The 22,933-nt window shown below is 45.8% G+C and overlaps 2 protein-coding genes across 7 annotated transcripts in view; both read right to left on the reverse strand.

The window, feature by feature from the left end:
- Positions 1–8,125, reverse strand: part of CYLD (CYLD lysine 63 deubiquitinase) — a 75,320-nt gene extending 67,195 nt beyond the window's left edge. Inside the window, exons 1-3 of one of the 6 annotated variants that reach the window (XM_087420271.1) lie at positions 8,109–8,125; positions 7,404–7,484; positions 1,130–1,754 (exon numbers count right to left, since the gene is read on the reverse strand). In XM_087420271.1, coding sequence (XP_087276397.1) covers positions 1,130–1,633 — 504 coding nt within the window. In that variant the 5' untranslated portion in view covers positions 1,634–1,754; positions 7,404–7,484; positions 8,109–8,125. The other 5 variants (XM_087420273.1, XM_087420270.1, XM_087420272.1 and 2 more) reach the window with 5 other exon arrangements.
- Positions 8,126–17,235: 9,110 nt separating this feature from the next.
- NOD2 (nucleotide binding oligomerization domain containing 2) overlaps positions 17,236–22,933 on the reverse strand; it is a 28,537-nt gene continuing 22,839 nt past the window's right edge. The window contains exons 9-11 of the mRNA XM_014788374.2: positions 22,648–22,731; positions 19,125–19,208; positions 17,236–17,431 (exon numbers count right to left, since the gene is read on the reverse strand). Of these exons, the coding sequence (XP_014643860.1) occupies positions 17,359–17,431; positions 19,125–19,208; positions 22,648–22,731 (241 nt within the window). The 3' untranslated portion in view covers positions 17,236–17,358. The remainder of the gene's footprint in view (positions 17,432–19,124; positions 19,209–22,647; positions 22,732–22,933) is intronic.

The following is a 22,933-nucleotide window of genomic DNA, read 5'->3' on the forward strand; positions in this document are numbered from 1 at the left end:
TGTGTTTTAACAACAATTCTGTCATAAAAAGAAAAATTTACTTTAAAAAACAGTCACGTTAGCTCCATTTACTGAGTACTTTCTATGAGCCAGCCACCATGCTAAATAAATGCTGAACCGATGTATCACAACACTGCAAGTTGTGCACCAGGATCACTAATTCACAGATGAGGAAGCAGACTAGAGAAGTAGGTTAGTTAAGTAACCTGGTAACCCAGCTAGTAAATGGACTGGCTGGGATTCAGATCTCTAATTGTTTTACAATTACTGCTTTAAAAATTAAATCAAGAAGCAAACAAGGCATGAAATATATATTTATGAATATTTGCAAGGATGTCAAAATGTAACTGACATTTAAGTCCTTGAAAATTAATATTAATTCTGGAAACCTGTCACAGAATTCTTCGTTCTCTTTTCAGTAGGAATAAATTCCAAGACGATTTTCACATATATTATCAGGGACAACTAAAAGTAAGTTTAAATTGATGCAACTCATTAAAAAAATCTTATATCCAAATTTTATTACTTAATAGCACACATTAAGAAAAACTGAGAAACACATAGACAATAATGTCACAAGACAACAAACAATTTTGTGAAGTGATTAATTAGTTTACAACAGGTAGAGTTCATTTCTTTTAGTGAGGAAGATTGGGCCTGAGCTAACATCTGTGCCAATCTTCCTCTATTTTGTACGTGGGACACCACCACAGCATGGCTTGATGAGCAGTGTGTAGGTCCGTGCCCAAGATCCAAACCCACAAACCCTGGGCCACTGAAGCAGAGTGTGAAAACTTAACCACTACACCACCAGGCCGGCCCCTAGAGTTCATTTTTAACATAGACTATGTTAAAATTTCCAAGATATGAAAGTCTCCAATAATTACGTGATCTATTTGTATTTCCTACTGTGGTAGGTAGTTTTTAAAAAGATTTCAATTCATCATCTTTGCATCATCTCAATTTATCATCAGAAAGTAAATCCTAAGGATTATGAATATTATAAAATTACAGAAGATGTCTAGGAAAACTTATTTTGTATTTAAAAGGGAAAAAAATATGGGTGTATACAAATATACACAGACACAACACACATACTCAGCTCACTAAAATGGTTTATCAAACTTACCAGTAGTTCTACTCCAAAGAATATTCCCGATATTGTCCTCTCTGCTAATAAGGGTCCTCTGAAGCGCACAACTCCAGGAAATTTTTCTTCCCCAGATCTCAGTTGTACTTTCACAGGGCAGCCCACATCTATTTGGAGGCCTTTACTTAGTCTGTTTCTGTTTTTAAACAGGCTGAACCTCTCTTCACAATTGGTAATTGCCAAAAGTAACTCTGTGAATTTTTCATTTATTTCTACAACATCCTTTTCATCAACAAAGAGAACTGCATGTGGTTGCTCTAGAATTTTTAATCCAATCTGATTTTTCTTGCCTTTTGTAGAAGGAATCCTTGAATGCCCCACTGAACGATCTTGGATGTACTGTCCTATACTCCCCTTTGGTACTTTAAGGAGCTTTTGAGTTTGTTTGTCTGTAACGCTGCATTCTTGAAGAAGCAAATAAAAAATCCGCTCTTCCCAGTAGGGTGAAGTAACTTTTTCTTGGCTCCATAAGCCCGAACTCATTGTGATATTAACTCCAAAATATTAACTCAAAAAAAAGGGAACTACTAAATTTGTAGTAAAACCGCAAAAGATAAATTCACTGGCAGTCCCAAAGCAAGTTTTTAGCAATTTGGTGTCCATGCTGTAAAAAAAAACAGCAAATCAAAATGCCTGGAGGACAAGCAAAAAGAAACTTGACACTTCATTCTACGTAAGCTAAAATTAAGGTTGAAGATTTCTTAAAATCTCATTCGACTAGTAAAAACACACACACAAATGAAATACTTCCAAAAATACCTAAAAAGGTTAAAAGGTATATATTACTTGTATCTAGTGTACTTTTGCATATTTAATTAAGGAGATCCAATTGTAAAGTATCTTCAAAGACAATACACAAATGTTTGTTCCCAAGGTACTGAAATTTATAAAATCAAATTCTAGTAAAAGATAACCTTATATACATATTCTGGCATTTTTAAACTTTAAAAAGTAGCATTTTTAATAGATTCTGTCTAACTTAAATAGATAAACTGCTGTATTTGGGCAAAACACACATATATCAAAAAGGCTATTATTTCTGTACATGTAGTTTAAGTAAAAAGTTATCCATCAATAATTATTATGTTAAACATCTTTTATCAATAAAAATATCATAAAATCACATTCTGAAACTTTAACCACAATTCATTTATCTGTGTGCCATATTTTAAAAATGGGACATTTTATCTCTGACTCCGTTTCATTTCCTTAATCTTGTACATTTTGTCCTTACAATAGGCAAATGTTAATCACAGCTGTCATTTAATTTCTCATAATCATAAATATCAGATATAAATCTGATTATATTAAAGATATCTTTAAATATCAATTTTGTAGCCATCAAAACTCAGACTACGCAACAAGGAAACATAATTGCAGTATAGTATTAAATATAAAATGTTTTCATAACACAATTTTAACTATTTATACTAGAAAGGAATATACAAACTATTATTTCTTTTTCAGTCTCAAATTTTCATTTAAAATTTTTACAAGAATACTAATCTTTAACAATTAAAACAGCCTCCTCAACCATACTTTAACTGATGGTTAAAAACTATACAATTTCATTAATTCAAATTAAGACTTTAAGATTCATTAATTAATTATCTTACTGAAAACAATAGTTCCTATGTAGTCTCTGTCACATTACTGTAGCTATTTGGTTTCAAAATACACTAGTTATTCCATCCTTCTGGGAGGCCGAGGTATCCATTTCCATTATTCTGGGTAACAGCAGCAGTTGATAGCACTATCATATTTATCTATCTTATTCTTGGAATTAAAAAATAATTGCTCCTAAAACTAAAGAATGCAATTTTCAATTTAGCCATTTAACTTAATGATTAAATAATCTGGCAAATCTAGACAGAGAGCAGCATTTCTTTTAGAATGCATTGCTAGATAAGGAGGTACTCTATAACGGTAAAGTTTCTAAAAGTCTGTCCCTCTCCAAGCTAGAAAGAGACATGTAGATTACCCAAGACAGGGTAAAGAATCTGGCACCCCTCCAAACCAACCTCATTGAAATATCGGTGCAACATTTAGTGAGGGCAGGAGCAGAGCTAGCATCAAGTGGTTCTCTCTTTTTTCTTTTGTTATAATGTGCTTGTCTTAATTCCACTTGAGGGCACTGTCTACTTCAGCAGGAATAGGATCAATTTATCTTTGCCACTTATATAAGATACCTGTGAAAACCCCTATCTTGGCACGATATAAACAAAACCCCTTATGAGGGCTACCCAAACCCATAATTTGGCTCTATTTCTTTAAAGTACCAAATGAAGTGTTGCTTATTTCTGAATAAAATTCTTTCTACATGTCAACATTTTTCAACAAGGATATAGCCTCATTTTTTTCTTGATCACCGAATTATCCATATGAATATAAACTATTATGTGTGACTCTCAGTATGCAAAGGTGTTACTTTGTTCAAAGGCTTTCCATTGTGCTGTCCGATCCTTGAGTCTGCTTTCTGTTGACTTTCCGCCTATACTTTTCCCTTGCACTCAGCCATTTTCTGTGGTTTCCTGCAGTATGCATTTGACTCCTTTTATGGCTTTGCTGCTTTCCAACTTACTGCTTCTAATCTGTTCTGAGAAGCCAGGTGATGACACTATGTTTGTGTGTTTAAAACAACAAACAAAACAATAACAAAGAGAGGAATACATAAATTTCTGAATGGGTCTTTTAGGAGTAAACTGCACAGGCCTTACTGCATACACATTACTTTGGTTGCCCCCAGAAGGTTGAGATGGTCAAAAAGCAACTTCTAAAAAAGTGAGTAGTTGTTTTGTTCTCTTTAAAATGTATTTAAATATTTTTGGCCAAAAATTGGTTTTAAAGTATGGCAATTCTATTTTGAAAAGAAATAATTTTTTTATTCCTAAAAATTATGTATTCAAATATTAAAATTAACAACTTCCTTAAATCTTAATAATTATTATATGCCAACAACTCCTACTCTATTGGTTCTCTAGCTTAACAATTCATGTCACAATTTAAAATAAAAACCACCAGTGCTAATGAAATATTACCAAGATAAAACTAAATTACTCTATGTAATGCATTAGGACACTATATTTTAAATGAATTTGATTACGAAAGCGTTCTTTGCGAATCATTTAAGAGACAGTCCACAACAAAATTTGATATAATGACTTTGGTTATTAAAAGATTGAGGGCAATTTAACAATAGTTACCAAAGGCCATATTTAAAGTGAGCTACACAAGGAGCAGTACCTTTTTCTAAACTGCAGTAGCACAAGAGAAGAGTGAGCTTAAACTCACTAACAGGATGGGTCATGTGAGACAACTAGAACAGCCAGAGCAAAAGGTACAAAATATTTAAAAAGCATTATCCAAAAATAAAAAAGGATGCGGTCATTCTTCTCTTAGAAAGAATACAGTAAAAAAGAATAGGTTTGGAACAACCATATTAAAAACTGATGCTCTTCATTGCAATTGATAGAGAAAGTTGAATGGGGAACTTTATGGCTGTACTAGAGGTATACAAGACAGTAAATCTAACGATGATTAATATCTCAATATACCGACATTACAGCAGAATAAAGAGACTTTCCTCCCACTGTAGAAATAGAAATGAACATAATGCCAACAATCTTCTTTCACTGCGATAAGCACAATAGTGAAATTAAGTCTGAAGAACCCCAAGCAGTAAAAACTGACTGAAGACACATGGGAAAGATTCATATCAACCGTCAATGAGTTCCTTATCAATCAAGAAAGTGTATTATTTTGTTTAGCATTTTTATGCACTCAGCACAGTGTAAGACACTGAAAAATACAGAAGATTTCAGATATGATGGCTGCCCTCATTTGTGTTCTCTTACTACTCTTCAGGTCATTGTTTAAAAATTGCCTCTAATAATACACTTCACTTTATGATTCAACAAATACCATCATACTTATTTCAGGCTGGAAAATTAAGTGATTATGAATATCCTGATAATTGTTATAAGTACTGAATGAGGATTACCAAAGAGTTGGAATACAGTAATATATTTAACCCTAAAATCACATTGAACAGAAGGCCTTTCTTTTGACAACATCAGAGATGAGGGAACAGTTCAAGGTCACATAGATTTGAAAACGTATCTGGTTATCTAAGCTTCTTGATGGTCTGGATTATGAGTAAAGGAGACTTTAACTGTATTAAAATAAAGTCATTAAACCAAGATGAGAATTGGAAGGAACAAATACCAGTTTCCTATCAATGCAATGAAAAGAAGATGATCAAGAAATAAGTTTTATAGAAAAATATTAAAAGTCAGAATTACCATGTTCTAAAAGATAACATATAGTACAAATGAACAGCATTAGCTACATAAAATTGACAACGGTAACTTATCTAGAAGATACAATGTCATTTTGATTCTCAAGACGTCGGGTTATACTGTTCAAAGAACTTTAATAAAGAAAACAGACAGATCTAACTCAAAAACATTTTGCATTTCCTGAGATAAACTGACCTGTTCTAAAAACCACAGGAGGCTACCTAAATCAGAATAAAAATTACAATACTAAAATACTTCCCCTAATTACAGAAGGCAAAGAGGTAGGAAGGTCAGCATGAACACCAAAGAAAAAAGACACAGGGACTTCTTCCAAACGCTCAAGATAGCTAGAATAATTACCGTTTTAAAAAGAACATCTCTCACTAAAAGAACAAGTTGTCATATTCCTAAACAGCTAAAGAATAGAAATACAGAGACTCTATGACCAGAAAAGAGAGAGTTTTAATTTTCCTCATAGATTAACTTACGACCCAAGTACACAAGTATTCAGTCTCTAAAACAAGTGGGATTTATGAGGTTAAAAAAAAGTCTGGCTCCCGCATCTGCAGATTCATGTCAGAAGAACTAGGAACACTGCTGTCTCACTAGAGGTAAGCCCGGCCACTACACTTCCAAACTGCGAATTCCCCCAGGGCTTCATCTTCATATTCCCAACGCCCAAACCAGTACCTGACAATGTGGTAGCCCATCAGTACGTGAAAAAGGAATGAATGACTTGGTTATCTCAGGTGACAACAGTGCAAGCCAAAATTTCATTTCCTATCCTAATTGTTTAAGTGACTAAAAGCTTCTTCCAAGTGAAAAGAAGAAAAAGAGAAAAGAAAAAGACTCAGAAGTTGGGAGTATTTTATGATTTTTTACCTAATTCTCTGGATAAATAGTAATTCTAATTCTCTGGATAAAAGAAATCATGGTCAATTTCTACAACACTTCATTGTTACACATACAAGAAGAAACAAGGAAAATTTCACAATTACAAAAACAATTTGTTTCGAGATTCATTTGAAACTGGCTCCCTAGATCCTCATACCATGTCTGATGCCTATAAATTCTGTATAACCAATGAAAATACCTCAACAAATTTTAGATCATGGAGTGAAAATCAGGAACAAAATACTAACAGTCTGATGAACAGGATAATTACTCCTGTTTCTCTCCTTGTGTTAAAGACTTCCTTAAATCAAACAAAATCACAGTTCAGGCACGCCAACAAGAAATCTGATGCTGAATGTCTGTTTTATATAACAAGTGCCCTGGTCTTATCAGCTCTTCACAAAAGTAACCATCCAAAGGAAGGCTTCTTCGCGTGAATACCGTGTAATTTTGCAGCAGCACATTAGAGAATGTTCTGGGTGTTGTTGACATTCACAGTACATGAACTTTAACAAGAATTTCCAGCAAATCATTTTCTCCTAATACTGTTCTAGTTCAAATCCACCCACTACCCAGTGGGAACTGGCAGGCTAAATTCCTAGGGCCATTCAACCTATTTGGGGCGTGAGGGGGTGTGCAGAAAACCAACACTTGAATGAACGCCCTCTCTCCAGGCCTGGATTTTTCTCTGGGAGCCAATGACTGCAAAGGGAACAATCTTGTTAAGATCCCTATTAGCCCGAATTCAAAAGCAAGGTAGGGAACGCTCCTGAGCTGAGCCAAGGATACAACTTTCGAGGGAGACTGGAGAGAGGAAGGGGCAGCAATGCTGGGGGCTCAGAGACGGAAAGGCCTGGTGGCTGAAAGATGACAACCATCCTGAAACATGCAAATGCCCCGGGGTGCACTAGAAAAGATGCCAAGTACATGAAGAACCGGGCAGCTGACCCAGCCGAGAACCAAACCCAGCAACACTATCGTCCGTGCAGTGCAGACTCACGATTTCCCCACAGGTCGGGAACACGGTAATAAAGAGAAACACAAAGGAAAAGAAGGAATACCTTGTTTCAACAGAGCGCACCTTTCAACTCAAGGGCTCCAGGTTGTTGTGTAAAACCATCCTCAGCCTGGAAGGGGGGAAACTGAAAGAAAAAGCAGAACACGCCATGAACCAGGCCAGAGCCCCGACCGCTCTTCCTGGATGGGAGCCACGAACCCCCCGAATCCGGCCGATCGACGCGCCCCGCGGCGCAGAGGGCACAGGTTGCAGCCCCGGGCTCTCCATGCCTACCCGGGCCGTGGGGGCCCGGCCCGCGGCCCGTGCCGCGGTTTCCCCATCTGCAGTGGGGGCCGAGGGCGGAGAGGGTCTCCGGCGCCGCTCCCACCCCAAGTCCTCTCTCCCGCGGAGGTCCCCGCGGCGGCCACCACGCTCCCCCGCCCCGGGAGCCCCCTCCGGAAGGCCCGGGGGGCGGGGAAGCCCGGCGGGGGGAAGCCCGGGTGACGTCAGCGGGCCCGGCACCCCCAGAGGCCGGCCGCCTCGGGGCCGGGCAGCTAACGGGCCGCTGCCGAGGGCCCAACGGCCGCCGCGGCCGCTCCAGGCGCCCTCAGGCCGGGGGGCGCCCAGGGCACCGCGCCGCCCGCCGCTGGCCAGCGGGGCCGCCCGCTGCCTCACTCACCTCGGGCGGCGCGCGTCGCCGCCTCCCCGGCCTCGCCAGCCCGCGTCCCGGGCCGGCCCGGCGCCCCACACCCACCGCCCTAGTATTTACCTCCGACGCGCGGCCCCCGCGCAGCCGAACCTGCTACCTGGGCCCGCCCCCACCTGCCCCGCCTCCGAGCCGCCCGGCGGGGAGGGAGGGGCGTGGGCGGAGGGGCTACCGCCCCGCTAGCCAATCGCAGCCCGGGCTGCGTGCCTGCGCACCCTCTGATTGGGCCGCCCTGTGACAGACCTTCCTCCAATGGCTGCCGGCCCGGACTGAAGGGACTTTCCGCTCCGTCAAGCTCGGTCGAGCCAAAGGGAAAGCGGAGGGGAGGGGAGGAGGAGCGGGGGTGGGGGCGGGGAGTTCTGGCTGATTGGACGAAAGACTGTGGGAGCCGCGTACCATTGGCTGACACTCGAGCCGGGGCGGGGCGCTGTGCTTCTCCCCGCTCCACCTCCCCTGCCCGGTCTGGGCTCTTGGCTTAGCTGTCAAACCACGGTAGACCGCGAGTTTGGGGCTGGGGTGGGGAGCAGTCCAGACGCGAGCCGGGACCAGGATTTCAGGATTCCATGAAAAAGCAAAGCTTTAGAATCAGACCTAAGTTTGAATTCTTTGCGCTTTCAGTTAGTTACTGCGTGATCTGGGGAACTCACAACCACGCTGAGCCTCGATTTCCTCATCTGTAAAATGGACATAATCCAGTCACCTGTCTTACAGGATCGTTGTTTAGTACCGAATATAAAGTTCCTGACACACAGCAGGAGCTCAGTAATATCAAATCTCTTCCTCTTTCTCAGACCCAGCCTGGGACCCCTGCTCTTTGTGACCTCTGTTGCCTCCTATCCAAGTTTGGAGCGAAGTATCCCTAGGGTGGTGAAGAAGCGGTGTCCACACACCGCCTTGCTCAGCTCTGCACCCCTGGCCACCAGCCAGGACTTGGGGTGTAGTTAAGGATCTTTCAATTAGAAGGGAGGTTTCTGATTCCCAAAAGTGCTCAAAATATTTAAGGAAGTGCTTTTTATAATCAGTCCCAGAACCCTGCAGCATGGCTTGCTGCACTGGATACTCCTGTTAATTAATTCCTTCTCCTTTGACATTTTAAGTACCAATTAGGGGAGAAGGTGATTAATACTGAGGGAGGAAGAGGGGTGTGTGTGTATGTGTTTAATCATGAGAGGGGAAATTTTCCCAGTGGAAAGTGACATTTCTGAAGATCTGGGGAATTTAAACCGGTGACTACATAAAAGAAGTCACATGAGTGATTACTAACAGCAGTAGTAAACAGGCCACCCATCTCCCTTGCCATAAGCACCTAAAATATAATGGACGTCTTTTTGAAAACCTAAGCCTTAATCCACTCTCATCCCTCCTTAGTCCATCCTTATCCTGTTTCCCAACCTTATCCTGTTTCATGACCACACTGCGTAAAAAGCAATAAAATGGGAATCAACAGGCGTAGCTCGCAGTGTGGCCTTAGACAACACTGTTCCCTTCTAGATCTGGATTCCCTAATAAAGTTGTTAGGACTCAGAGGTCATAGTCTGGTTGTCAGGGAGAAAAATTCAGCCTGAAGCCTTTTTTTTCCTTGACCCATACAGTGAGGAGGAGGAACGAGAAGACATCAAGTGGGAGAGAAAGATTTTGAATCCTTTTAGACAGGGTAAGTACTCCCCTTTCTCCGGTTTGCCATACACCTCACCATGGCCTGTTCTATCCTCCTGGCCCACTTCTCTCATTTACATTATCTACTGGCCCCTGAAGGCATTTGAGTTGGCCACCTCTGGACTAGAACACCTTTCTGTCCTTTCTGATGGTGGTGTTTGGTGCTGCTGAGCCCTCTGCTTCAGTGGGGCTTTCTTCCCTACCAGCAGTGGTCAGATCCCTTGCTCAGGCCTCCTGTCACACGTTTCCTGAATCAGGCAGTGTCAGGGCCTGACTTCATCCAAGAGATATTCCAAGCCAGGCCAGATATACAGGGCTTATCTCAATGACCGTCTCCTATCGATTGGTAATGGCTGCCTAGAACATTCTGTTGAAAACAATTCTGAAGCTGTATTCAGGCTCACGGGGAAGAGAGATGTCTGCCAGGGAGGAGATGGGGGAATAGTGTCATGGTGCTATTATTTGCAGTCCTTGATAAGCCAGCTCTCATTTTACAATCGGAGACTAAGGTCCAGACAGGGAAAATAACTTGTCCCCAGTCACCCAGGAGACGAGCTGAGACCCTGATTCTCCTGATTTCAAGCCAGGGCTCTTTCCACTTCTGTTTAAATGGATTCTCCAACTGAAATGCCCATCCTCTCTGCCTTCCAAATCCTACCTTCATTTAAGGACCAGCCAAAGTCTACTCTTTTCCAAGGGTCTTTGCGGATGGTTCCAGGCCCCGCTGATCACCTGTCTATCCACCACTCCACAGCCTGTCCCACTCAGCCTGGCCCTGGGTTCACACAACCAGTGGCTGAGTAACTGGGCAGGTAACTAGGAAACAGCAGCTACAAGAGAGATGCCACCTTGCCCTCTGGCAAGGAAGGCAGACCTTAAACAACTAATTACACGATCACCTACTTAATTACTGAGGTCAGAGTTAGCCTCAGAAGGAGAACTGCTCTGAACACACGTAGGTGGTTGGGCACTCGGTGGTTGGGCACTCGGGAAGGCTTGTTTGAGGAAGTCACCTTTGAGACGAGGTAGGAAAGATGCCTGGCGGTCGGGGGCGGGGGGGGGAGCACTCCCGGCAGAGGGAACAGGAATGTGTGTGACATGCTGAAGGAACTAAAAGAGGCAGAGCACAGAAAAGGGGGGCGCAAAGCACCCAGTCAGGCAGGGCTTGTGAGCCAGGGCCAAGTGTCGGTCTTTATCCCAAGAGCAGTGGGAACCCTCTGAAGGGTTGTAAGCAGGGTAGTTAACTGTGTTTCTAAACTGTCTCTCTTGGTTGTCTTATTGCACACAGCAGGAGCCCAACCAAAGCCACCGAATGCAAGGGAGCTCTCTCCCCTGGGAGCTGGGACCCTCCTGGCAGCCTGGTAGGGACCTATGACTTAGCGTAACACCTAGTCAGGACTCAACAAAACCTTCTCAGTAGCACTGGTCATGGTTATTCCTTAGACCCTGCCCCATGTTTCTCAAATGGCTACCAGAGGCTACCTCCTACTTCCAGCCTCACCAAATTCAGTGTTTATTTTAAATCCTCCTGCCCACCCTGCATCTCCACTCCACACAGCCAAAAGTGAATTCCTGATATTCCCCACTCCCACTGCTACCCTTCTGCCTCCCCCATCTCAGTAAATGGCAACTTCCAGTTGTTCATCCAGCCCCCCATGCTTCCAGCCATTTTCCCACCACTCTTGTGAAGAGGCACATTCAGAATGAACTCTAAACCACAGGGCCAACAGGACCAGGCATCCTCGCAGGCAAGGATGCTGTTCCGGGGCTTTCTGCATAGCAGCCCAGCGCGGTGAGTCAACCAGTGGATGAGTCGAGAGTCCTCCATCTCCGGGATGTGCTTATCTCTTAGCCGGGGGGAAAACTCCAGGTGCAACTGAACATTCTGTCTGGGGGCTTTTCCTCCGGTCACCTAAAAGCTCTTTTTGATAAGATAAAAGGGATTACTTTAATCATCTTTAAACTAATACCACTGAACTCTAAATCCATGCTCTCCTGTTTGAGTTATTTGCTGCTATCAATGACAAATGATTTCTGAGTGATTTGAAAAACACACACAGAGAGAAAAAGGGTCTAATGCTCTTCACTGGGACCATTGTGCTACATCTCGAATCCCATTCTGAGCCGTAGATGCATTAGGAATGATCCCATATCCCAGGAAACCTTCCTCTCTTAGGAAGGAGACAGTCACGGTGTCAGGAAAGAGGTGATCCACTATTATAATCTGCACCCTTTAAGTAGGGTGGACTCTCCATTCCTTCAACAAATATTTGGGCACCTACCATGCACTAGGCACCGTCTAGACTCTGAGGACACTACAGTGAGCGTGGTCCCTGTTCTCCTGGAGCTGAGGTTCTAGGAGAAGGAAGAAACAAATGTACATCAGGTAGTGCATGCTGAGAAGACAACACGAAGCAGGGCTGGGGCGGAGAGTGGTTGGGGGCCACTATTTTAGGTAGATTGTTCAGGAAAGGACTCCCTCAATGAGGTACATTTGAACAAAGACCTGAAGGAAATGAGGAAGCCAGACATGCCGCTATCTAGCGAAGAATGTTCCCGCAAGAGGAAATAGGCAGGTGCAAAGGTCTGGAAGCAGCAGTGTGCTTGGCATTGTCAAGGAACAGCCAAGAAATGGTGTGGCCAGAGCACAGAGATTGGGGGTGTGAGTGGCAAAGGGAAGGCCAGCATGAGACCTTGACTTGCACCCTGCGCCAGATGGGAAAGTCCTGGAGAGCTCAGATCAGAGCAGTGGCTGATCTGCTTTATGTTTTAACAGGCTCACTCCAAGGGTCAAGGGCAGAAGCAGGGAGACCAGTCGGGAGACTCATGCAGTGATCCAGGCAAGGGTGGGCTGCAAAGGAGCCCCTTGTTTCCTGGGGGTGGGGGAGAGCAGCTGAGGGGGAGGGGAATGTGGAACTGAAGACGTCAAGGAAGTCGCAAATAAAAAGGAGAGGCAGCACTCCTGAGAGGAAGGATTTTCAGGGTGATTGACAGGTGGAGGGGTGATGTTTAGAGGACTGGATTTGTGGATTGTTCTGGAAGTGATGATAGGTTGAGGTTACATTTAGAGCAAAATAAAAGGGTATCTTGGGGAATCAAAAGATCTCAGATTGCCAGTCTGCACAGCTGCAGTCTCTCGCCATGTAATTCTCCAAGGGAAACTGCTCAGGCCGTCCCCGATGTCGTTCATGACCTTGCTGTTCACCTGCAACCTGCCACCCAGGGCCCGAGGCTATGCGCTCCCTCGTGTGCGGGCACTGCCAGAGTGTGTGCCCGACTGCTGTGTGCTTCACCCACTGGGCGGCACCAGTCTCCTGAGCGGGAAGGGAGGCATGAAGGTGTGTTGGCGCGATAACAAAATGATGCTGTAGTCTCAACTCAGCCCGCGTGGAATATGATTCACCTCCCACATTTCTGTGGGGTGTATTCATCTCAGCATCTGGTTTTGGGGGGAAAACACTCAGATTGACATTTTTTTTTTCCTTCTAGGATCATGGTGAATATAATTAAAGTCTGAGGCTTTTTAAAAAATTCTCCTGCTCCGATACCTTTTTTTCCTGCACCTAAGAATTATGTATTCTTAGCCACAAATCTGGAATCTGTCTGCTCCTGGATAAGCCACTGGCCATGAGCACAGGTAACCTCCCTTCAGGGAACTTTAAAGAGTCCTAGTTCACGAGTTACCTGCACAGGCCTAGAACGCTCTCAGGATCTGCTGCCTTTCCAAAGGTAGGAAACTTGTCATACTCTGAGCCGTGACAGTAATCACATATGGAGATCTCAGTAGCGCTCTTACCTGGGCCCTCTGGAACTCTCCTTTCTCCACAGTCTCTCCCTGGGTTGTGTCATCCAGGCCCATGGACCCCATTCCCCCTTTGATGCTGAGGATGCCCATGCTATTCTATCTGGCAGCGACCTCTCCCACGGGCTCCAGACTCACACCATAACGACGTCTCCACTTGGCTTCTCCACTTAGGAGTCTCAAACTTGACGATCCTAAACAGAAGTCCCTCCCACTTTCAAACTTGTTTCCTACCTGTCTTCTCCAGTCTCCCAGTTATTCAAGTCAGAAATTTAGGAGTCATCTTTGATTCTTCCCTTTCCCTCATCCCTCTCATCCAATCTACTTGTAAACCCTTGGGAATCGACCTCTAGAATGTCTCTGGAATCCATCATTTGTTCTCCACCTCCACTGACACCACCTTAGGCTGCCAACTGCCTCTCACCTGCAATAGCTCCTAGGTGGTCCTAGATGGTCTCCCCACTTCCTCTTCCCCTTACCCCCACCCCTATGCATTACAGTCCCTTCTCCGCCCAGGAACAAGAGATCTTCTTTAAATGTAATTGGGTTGCATCCACCGTGCTTAGAACTCTCCGTGGCTTGCCATTATTCTAAGCTAAGATCAAGACCAAACTCTTGACCGTGACCAACTAGTTCATGACTGGCCCTACCTACCTCTTCAAACCCATCTGGCAACACTCTCCCCTTAGCTCATCTCAAACAGACTGAATTAGTTTCCTATGGCTACTGTAACAAATTGCCACAAACTTGGTGGCTTAAAATGACACAGATTTATTCCCTTACAGTCCTTGAGGCTAGAAGTCCAAAATGGGCTGGGACCAAGGGGGCAGCAGGGCTGCACTCCCTCCCGAAGTTCTAGGGGAAAATCTGTGTCCTTGCCTTTTCCAGCTTCGAGAGCTGCATTCCTTGCCCATGGGGCCCCTCCCTCTACCTTCAAAGCCAGGGGGGCAGCATCTTACTCCAGTGGCCACATGACCCTCTTCTTCTGTGTCAAATCTCCCTCTGCCTCTCTCTTATAAGGACACTTGTGGTTGCATTTAGGGTCTATGCAGATAATCCAGGATAATCTCCTTATCTCAAGAGCCTTAACTTCATCACATCTTTCAAGTTCCTTTTGCCATATAAGGCAACATTCACAAGTTTCAGGGATTAGGCCCTGGAGATCTTTGGGGGCCATTATTCAGCCTAGCACATGTACCAAGTTCTTTCCCATGACAGGGTCTTTGTACAGCTTGTTTCCCGTGACTGGAATGCTCCCCTCCCCCGTCATTCTTTGCACAGCCAGCCCCACCTCATTCTTGGAGTCACACAGCTCACCTGTCACCTCCTCACAGAACCTGTCTCTGACCAACCCCCACTCTGAAGAAGGTTTCCCTCTCTCTTGAACCTTCCTTGATTTCCTTCCTTGCACTTACCACCAGGGACCTTATGTCCTATATTTTCCAGTTTACTTGTTTTCTGCCTACCTCTCCCTCTCCCCTCGCCATAAGCGCCTTGAGCACAGGGACTGTGTCTGTTTTGTTCATCCACTGATTATCCTAACATAACTGGCTAATACATAATTGCTGACTGAATTTAAGGAAGATGAATTTACAATCCAAGATGGCGCCATGCAAATAGTCCTCCATGTTTACTCCTGGGAGAAGGCATCTCCCTCTTCCTCCTGATCTTCTCCATCAGAAACAATGGTCTGCAGAGAACCTAACACCACCAACAAAGAGAACACACAGACACGCTCACACGCAGGAGCCCAGGGAGATGCCACAGCATTTAGGGAGCCAGGCACACACGAAACCTTGCAAGGTAAGCAGCCACCTGAGCCCCTGCTCATTCAATGCAGCTAAGAATTATTTCAACAAGGCCTACATAGGAGGCTGCTCACTGAGGAGAGCTGTCCCCAAATCTTCTCCATCCTAGAACCACTTGGAGAGGATCGAGGGAGGCCCAGGGGTCTTTTCTCCTGCTGCAGCCTTTCAGCGGGGGCCCCGTGAGGCTCAGCTTAAAACACACAGCTTAAAACATCACGCTGGGTCAGACTTTTCTAAGCCGAAGCCAAATGTGTTTCAATGGCAAGTCTATTTCTAAGAATTGCTTTTGCCTTAGGCAATAAATTATCTGGTTGCAAACATCATTTTTCCCCCTTTGAGTAGAAAATTGTGCTTTAATATCTGACACATTTCAAGAATATTTAAAAATGTTTGGTCACAATGAAGATAGCTTTGGTGACAATAGTTTTCTCCTCTGTGATTATTTACAGCATAAAATTCATAGTCGTGTTTTTTATAAAAATATAATCTTCGGAGAATAAAACAAAGTGGTTTATAAATATTAACCAGTTTTCACAAATAATAATGTTTAAAATAATAACACTTGCACAGCATTTGACAGTTTACAAAGGCTTCGACATGCATCCTTTTGAAAAATCCAGAAAAACAGGTACTTTATAAGGAAGGGCCTTTGATTTTGTCCCTGTAAACTTTTGATCCATAACTTTATATCCTAAAGCATTCTGGCACAAATAAAATGGAACCATCTCTTATGAATATATTTTGGAAGTCTGCTGTCAAGAGTTCAGTTCACAGGCATCAACCAGAGACCTGGTGGGGCTGCTCAAAATTCTGGTCCAGATTAATTTTAAAAGGCTGCATTTGGATGAGGAGTTGTTTCCAAAGGCTTATTGTTGTTAGTGCCTACAAGTCAATTCTGACTCCTAGCGACCCCGTGTACAGTGGAGCGGGGAACCCTGCTGGGTCTTCTTACACCATCCTCTCATCTTCTGGCGCTGTATCAGACAATACTCCGCTGCTGTTCACAGGGTTTTCATGGACAATTTTTTCAGAAGTGGGTGGCTGGGTCCTTCTTCCTAGTCTGTCTCAGTCTGGAAGCTCCACTGAAACCTGTCCACCATGGGTGACCCCGCTGGTATTTGAAACACCGGTGGCATAGCTTTCAGCGTCACAGCCACATGCAGCCGCCACAGTATGACAACCAACAGACAGGTGCTGTGGTTCCCTGACCGGGAAACGAACCCAGGCCCTGGCAGTAAGAGCGCCAAAGCTTAACCACTAGACCGCCAGGGCTGGCTCCCAAAGTCTTAACCAAAGAGTAATTGATTTCACTGGAAATAAAAGTCCAAGTGTGATACCAGCTGTAGTGTGGTTGTATTTTTCTTGCAAATATAGAATGTCTTAGGGAATAAATGGCTGCCATGTGTCCCCTTCCAATAATACCAGAAAGGAAAGCAGGGTAAATTGTAGCCCCTCCCACCCTGGGTAACGAAAGTAGGGGGTAGGGAGTGGCTATAAGGGAAATATCAAAGCTGAGAACACCAATATTTTGAATTCTCAGCCACGGAGGAAGTGCCATGTGCAGGGGTCCAGGATGAGCGGAGGAACCACACGCCGGAACAGCCTGGATGGAGGACCCATGAGTTGAGACGTGGCAGAAAGCTTCTTCCTGAATCCCCCTCTTCATTGTGAGAAAAGCGGGCAGGAGCCTTTCACGTGGATCCAGGTCTCTACACCAATAAACACTCAGTAACATCCGTGGGCCCCACAGACCCACATCAGATCAGCTGGAAACTAGCCCCGTAATGTAGAGGGGCGGCTCCCCCTCTCAACTTCCCATGGATTTAATCTTGGGAAGAACTTGATGGCAATAGTAGGCTTTGGAAAAGTCTATTCTGAAGGGCAGCGATGCTCCTTCCTCTGCCAGAACAAAGGTGACCTATTGTATTCGCCCTGGGCAGGACAGGGATCTGTCAGGTCCGGCTGCTGCTGGCTGTAACCCAGCCGCTGGGCTCCAAAGCCAAGGCCTGCTCACAAACAAACTGAGACGAACGTTGGCCGGGAGACATCAAAGCAGCAGTCTGGTGTCCCTGTGGCTGAGCTTCTCAATTTCCTCTGGAGAGAAAGTGTTTCCTCGGAGCCTAACGGGGATCAAGCAAAGAGAGGCTGGAGTGAGGACAGAATGAGAACAGTGCTTTCAAACGGAAGCTGCCGCTTTCTCAACCCTTGCCTGGATGGCTTGACCCTCTGCCCAGCTGCGGCTCTCCTGGGAGGGAAGTCTGGGCTAGTTTTACCCTCTGCCGGCCGGGGCGGCTCATGAATCATCGTGCATGATGAAACAAGGCTCTGTGACTCTGCACAAAGAGTCCCCACCGGACCCAGCCGGCCTCGACTCCCCAAGGCCGGTGATTCTTTTTAAAGCAACAGCAGAATCTGTCAAGAATGCAATGAGCAAGTCCGGCTGCCCTCCCAAGCTTCACCAACAGGCAGCAAATAACATCAGAACCCTTAAAATATCAACCTGATGCTGGCTTGCTCTGCCAGGACACAGAATGTGACATTTCTTAGGACTGTGCAATGGTTTTAAAAAAATACCCACACTCTGGCCAGGACATGAGGACCTCACGGGGTACAGGGATTACACAATTGTACAAAAAAACATCTCTCTATCACAGGACAGATTTTTAGAAGTCTTTATTTTTAACCTCATCATTTGATATCTATCTATTTGATATCTGCTGCCCTGATATGCTTTTTAAGGGAGGGACAAGTCTGCATATTCACAGCAGAGGACACAAGCTTCCCGGGATGAGGCAGGTAATGCACAGCAACCAAAGGGGCCTGGACCAAAACAACCAGCTGGGCGCGTCTGTGGTCAGCCTGAGTCGGTTTGCCCAGCTCAGTGGAGTCAGCCCTTCCTCTGCTCTGCTTAATTACTGGCATTTTGAATGGGGGTCCAGAGTTGCCAGCTTTTTTGAGAAAATTCTAAAAACATGGATTTTTATAAGGAATCTCCTAGTTTTAAAATATTGCTTTCTAGCCCAGTGCCTGAAACATATATAGTGACATTTACTCATAACATGTTAAACCAGGGGAAAACTTTCTGCTTATTATCTGAGTGATGAATAAACCCTTAGAAAGAAGGAGGCTAAATCTTTGAAGTTGTGACTCAATGCTTTTTTCAAATACATAGGGGAATATGGCCTTTAATGATAAAGATTTGGAAACACTGTGCAACAGTTCCCACCCTGTGTCGCCTCCATCCAGAACTGCAGAGAATCTGATGCAACAGCCTTGACCTGTGAGGGTGGATGTAACGCCCAGGAGGGCACGAGCTGAGTTTTTTATTTCATTCTTCAACCACACCCCCATTCCCACACTATTGCCTAGAACAGGGACATTTCTGAATTCATGATTTAAAAATAAAAGAATTGGGGCCGGCCCCTTGGCTTAGTGGTTAAGTGCGCGCGCTCTGCTGCTGGCGGCCTGGGTTCGGGTCCCGGGCGCTCACCCACACGCCGCTCCTCCGGCCGTGCTGGGGCCGCGTCCCACATACAGCAACTAGAAGGATGTGCAGCTATGACACACAACTATCTACTGGGGCTTTGGGGGAAAAATAAATAAAATTTTAAAAATAAATAAATAAATAAAAGAATTGGTCCCTGCTTAGCGACATGAAGACAGCCTTCCCAGAGAGAGAACAAGATCCATCACATGCAGAAAGCCACCGGAAGGGGTCTTAGAAATGCTGAACTTCCTCTCTCCCCTTGCCCCATTTTACAGACTGGAAAACTGAGGCTCAGAGACGTAGAGAGGCCTGCCCAGGGGCCTTACCAGACTTCCAGGATGATGTCATTCCTTTCAAGGGTGTGCAGGAGGGCTTCTGCCCCAAGGTAGGTGATACAGTTGTTGGACAGCCTGGAGAGGAAGAGAGAATGGTGAGCCTCAACGATGCTTGCTTCTCCTCTCGAGCCTGTCCAATTAAAGGAGGCTTTAGGAGTTGGCTGCCCTACTGCAGGCCACCTGCCCCCTTGACATGGCCCTCTCCTGTCTGAGATTTCCAACGAGCCCATCCACAAGGCTCAATGCCTAAGATGAAAGGCACCCCCCTCTCCTCCGTTCACCAGATTCGTTTATCTAATTTAGTAGCTACCCCTTTAGGAAGATGCTATATAGCATGGTGGTTAAGGACGGGCATTTTTCTTCCTGGGGGCCAGACTTCCTGGGCTCAAATCCAACTTACACCACTTCCTTTTAGATCTCAAGCAAATTAGTCCCAATTTCCTCATCTGTAAAATGGACCTAAAAGAGTACCCACCTCATGGAGGATAGGAATTAAAGAATGGCATATTCGAAAGCACTTGACACCATACTTAACTGAGAGAAAACAATCGAAGAACAGTAACATTTTCATCTGGGAGGGCTTGGGGGCACAGGGACACAGATTAGAGAAAATACGAAGTTGGGAATGGGGAGGGGAGATGGCACGCTGTCAGGGACAGCACGGGAAGAGCCATGGTTCCCCATGCTGTTCTTGTGCTCATAGTGTGGCCTTCTAGATAATCTATGCTCCCTGCCTTCTACCTCCACAATATCAGGACCTTCTCCGAAGCTGACGCTAAAGCAATGCTAATACTAATAACAGCCAATACTCGTTGAGCTCTTACTACGTGCCAGCTCATCACCTACATCATCTCAGTGCCTGCTCACAACCCTGTGAGGAGCTCCCATTAGTATCCCCATTTACACTCAGGGCAACCCAAGCACCAGTCCAAGGAGAGACAGGTGGTAACGGGGGGCTGGGGTGCACACCCAGGCTGCCAGGCTCCAGAGCCTGCTTCTTACCAATGCTTGGCAGTGACTACGCCTGGAAAAAGAAGCATGTAGGCATCTTTTTTTTTTTTTCTTTCTTTTTTAAGATATATGAAAAGCTCGATTTTTACGGGGAAACAGCGGAGGATGATATGGTTCAGTGATGCTGAAATACAAGACTCTCAACAGGCAGCGTGGGACAACTCCTGCTGCCTCTGCCTGGCATCTGTAGGGATCGAGTGGGGTCAGTCTATGACAACAAGGGAGGACAAATTTGCTACCTCCACACCTGGGCGATACTAAACCAGGTATTGCCAGAGGTCCCCCTGTGTGCAAAGCCTGGCACCCCAGCTCAGACAAATCCCGGCTTCCCCCGGGCCTCCTGGCCCACTTTCACCCATGTGCTGAGTGGAAGTGTTTTCCCCAAACATTTGGCAACTTCCTAGCCCCTGCAAAGCAGCACAAACAAGTGTTGCCAGAGTGGATGGCAGGCTGGCAGCGAAGCAGATGCTCTCCCAGAGGCAGCCGTCTGCCTGGCTCTGAAGGAGAGTTTTTTCCTCGGGCCACATTGCCAGGGCAGATGCCACCCGCCTCCAGCAAAAGCAGCCGTCTGATGATGCTCTGACGTCCCTGTGAAACGGGACCTCTGGCACCACGGCCGGTGTGGCGCCAGCCTCGGAGAGCGTCGACATAAGCCTGTGATGGTCACTAGCCTGTGAGCTCCTGCTCACCTCTGCCATTCCGTTCCTTGTGGAATGGGTCCCTGCCCACTGAGTCCACCACCAGTGGTCCCCGATCACTTCCCCACCAACGCTGCCACTGTCCAGCCCTCCAGCACCTGGACGCACAGGACCTCCACGAGCTCCTGCCCCCTTCCACAGCGTTCTCCACTGCCTTCAGCCTGATCCAAGTCTCCGTCATCTCTCCCTTGGAAGACGGCGGGAGCCTCCTGACTGGTCTCCCTGCCTTCACCTTACCCCTCTTCCATCTGTTCTGCACAAAGCAGCAAGGGTGATCTTTTTATGATGAAAATCAGATCATGTCACTACCCTCATTAAAACCCTCCAAAAGCTTCTTAATGCCCTTAGAATAAACCCCAAACCCTTCCCATGGCACTGAGGCCCATGTGGCCTGCTCCCCTGCCTCTGCCCCACTCCACTCTCCACTATAGTCCAACCACACAGGCCTTCTTTCTGTCCTCAAAACCTCCAAGCTCCTTTCTGCCACAGGGTCTCTGCACTTGCTGTTCTATCCATCAGGAATGTGCTTCCCTGAGACCTCAGCATAGCAGAAACCTTCTTGTTATTCAGTTTTCAACTCAAATGCCACCTTCTCAGAGAGGCCTTGCCTGAGCAGCAGCAACCCCACCCTCTCTGGTCACTCCCTGTCACATCTCCCTCTCAAATTCTCTGTAGAGCCCTTATTACAGTCTTGTGTCACTTAACGACAGGGACACGTTTTGAGAAATGTGTCATTAGGTGATTTCATCATTGTGCGCACATGATAGAGTGTATTTACACAAACTTAGATGATATAGCCTACTGCGCACCCAGGCTCTATGGTACTAATCTTATGGGACCACTGTCACATATGCAGTCAGTCATTGACCGAAACGTCATTATGTGATGCACGACTGTATAACAGAAATGACCTTGTGTACTTACTTGTTCATTATCTGTCTCTCTCATTAGAATTTAAGAGCTATGTGAGCAGGGGCTGCTCTGTCCTTTTTACCACTCTTTCCTCAGTGCCTGGCACGGAGTGGGTGCTCTAGAAACACTTCTGGTATCAATACATAGACGGATGAATGTTTGTATGAGTGCATGACAAATGAATGAATGTACACGTGGATAAACACGAGCATGCCCACCTGCACAGCACAACATTAGGAACCACTGGAGACGACCATCAGAAGAATGCTCTTGCCCGAGCCAGAGGGCGCCCCTGGACATGTGGCACCTCCTGCAAGCCCCGTAGCAGAGGCAGTGGATAACCCGCCCATACTCCCTCAGCTTTCACCTCCAACTCTGAGGGCTGCTTGCTGGGAAGACTTCCACTCTGTGCCTCGGGCCTTTCTATGGACCCTGGGAGCGTGCTCAGGCATGCACAGGGCAAACCAGAAGTGCCAGATTAACATTAACATCCCCACAAGCACACACCAACCTATGAAGGACAGACAGTTGGTGGATCAATACCCCTGCTGTCTCGACCCTCGATTGGGTGGGGGTCCTGCACTTCCCCAGCAGGATTGCGCCCACTGCCCTCGGTGATAACTGGTGATGACACCCCCTTTCTTGGTACCCTTCCTTCCCTGCCTGACTTCACTACTCTCTCACCAGTGTTGGGGGGGACCACCTCCCCAGTAAACACCCTGCACCGGAGTCTCAGCCTGCGTTTGGGGGAACCTAGACAACGCCAGGTGTTCTCCACTAGGCCACCTTGTGTGCGTCAGCCAGGCTGGGGAGCTGCCCAGATCTCCGATTCAGAAACCCCCCCTCCAGAGGCCAGTCATTCTTGTCCCGGCTCCTGCTCCCGGCTTCCTTACTTCAGGACTTTCAGACTCGAATTTCTCTTAAGTCCTTCGGCGAGAGAACACACACCTTCATCCTGGAGATGGTTCTCCTCCAGACTGGCAAGAACAAGAGAGAAAACCCAGTTGACACGGTAATGTTTGTTATAGAAGATGATGTCAATAAAGATGAATCCATGTGTCCCCCATTTGGAAAATCCACATTGACTAATAAAGTAAGAACAGACAAAACAGGGTGTGAGGCTTCTCAATTCCAGGGACATCTCTGGGAGAGAATTTGCCCCAGGGCTGCACTGCATAA

The sequence above is a fragment of the Ceratotherium simum genome, chromosome 30 (assembly GCF_057802395.1).
Source record: "Ceratotherium simum simum isolate JZ-2026a chromosome 30, ASM5780239v1, whole genome shotgun sequence".
NCBI lineage: Eukaryota > Metazoa > Chordata > Mammalia > Perissodactyla > Rhinocerotidae > Ceratotherium > Ceratotherium simum.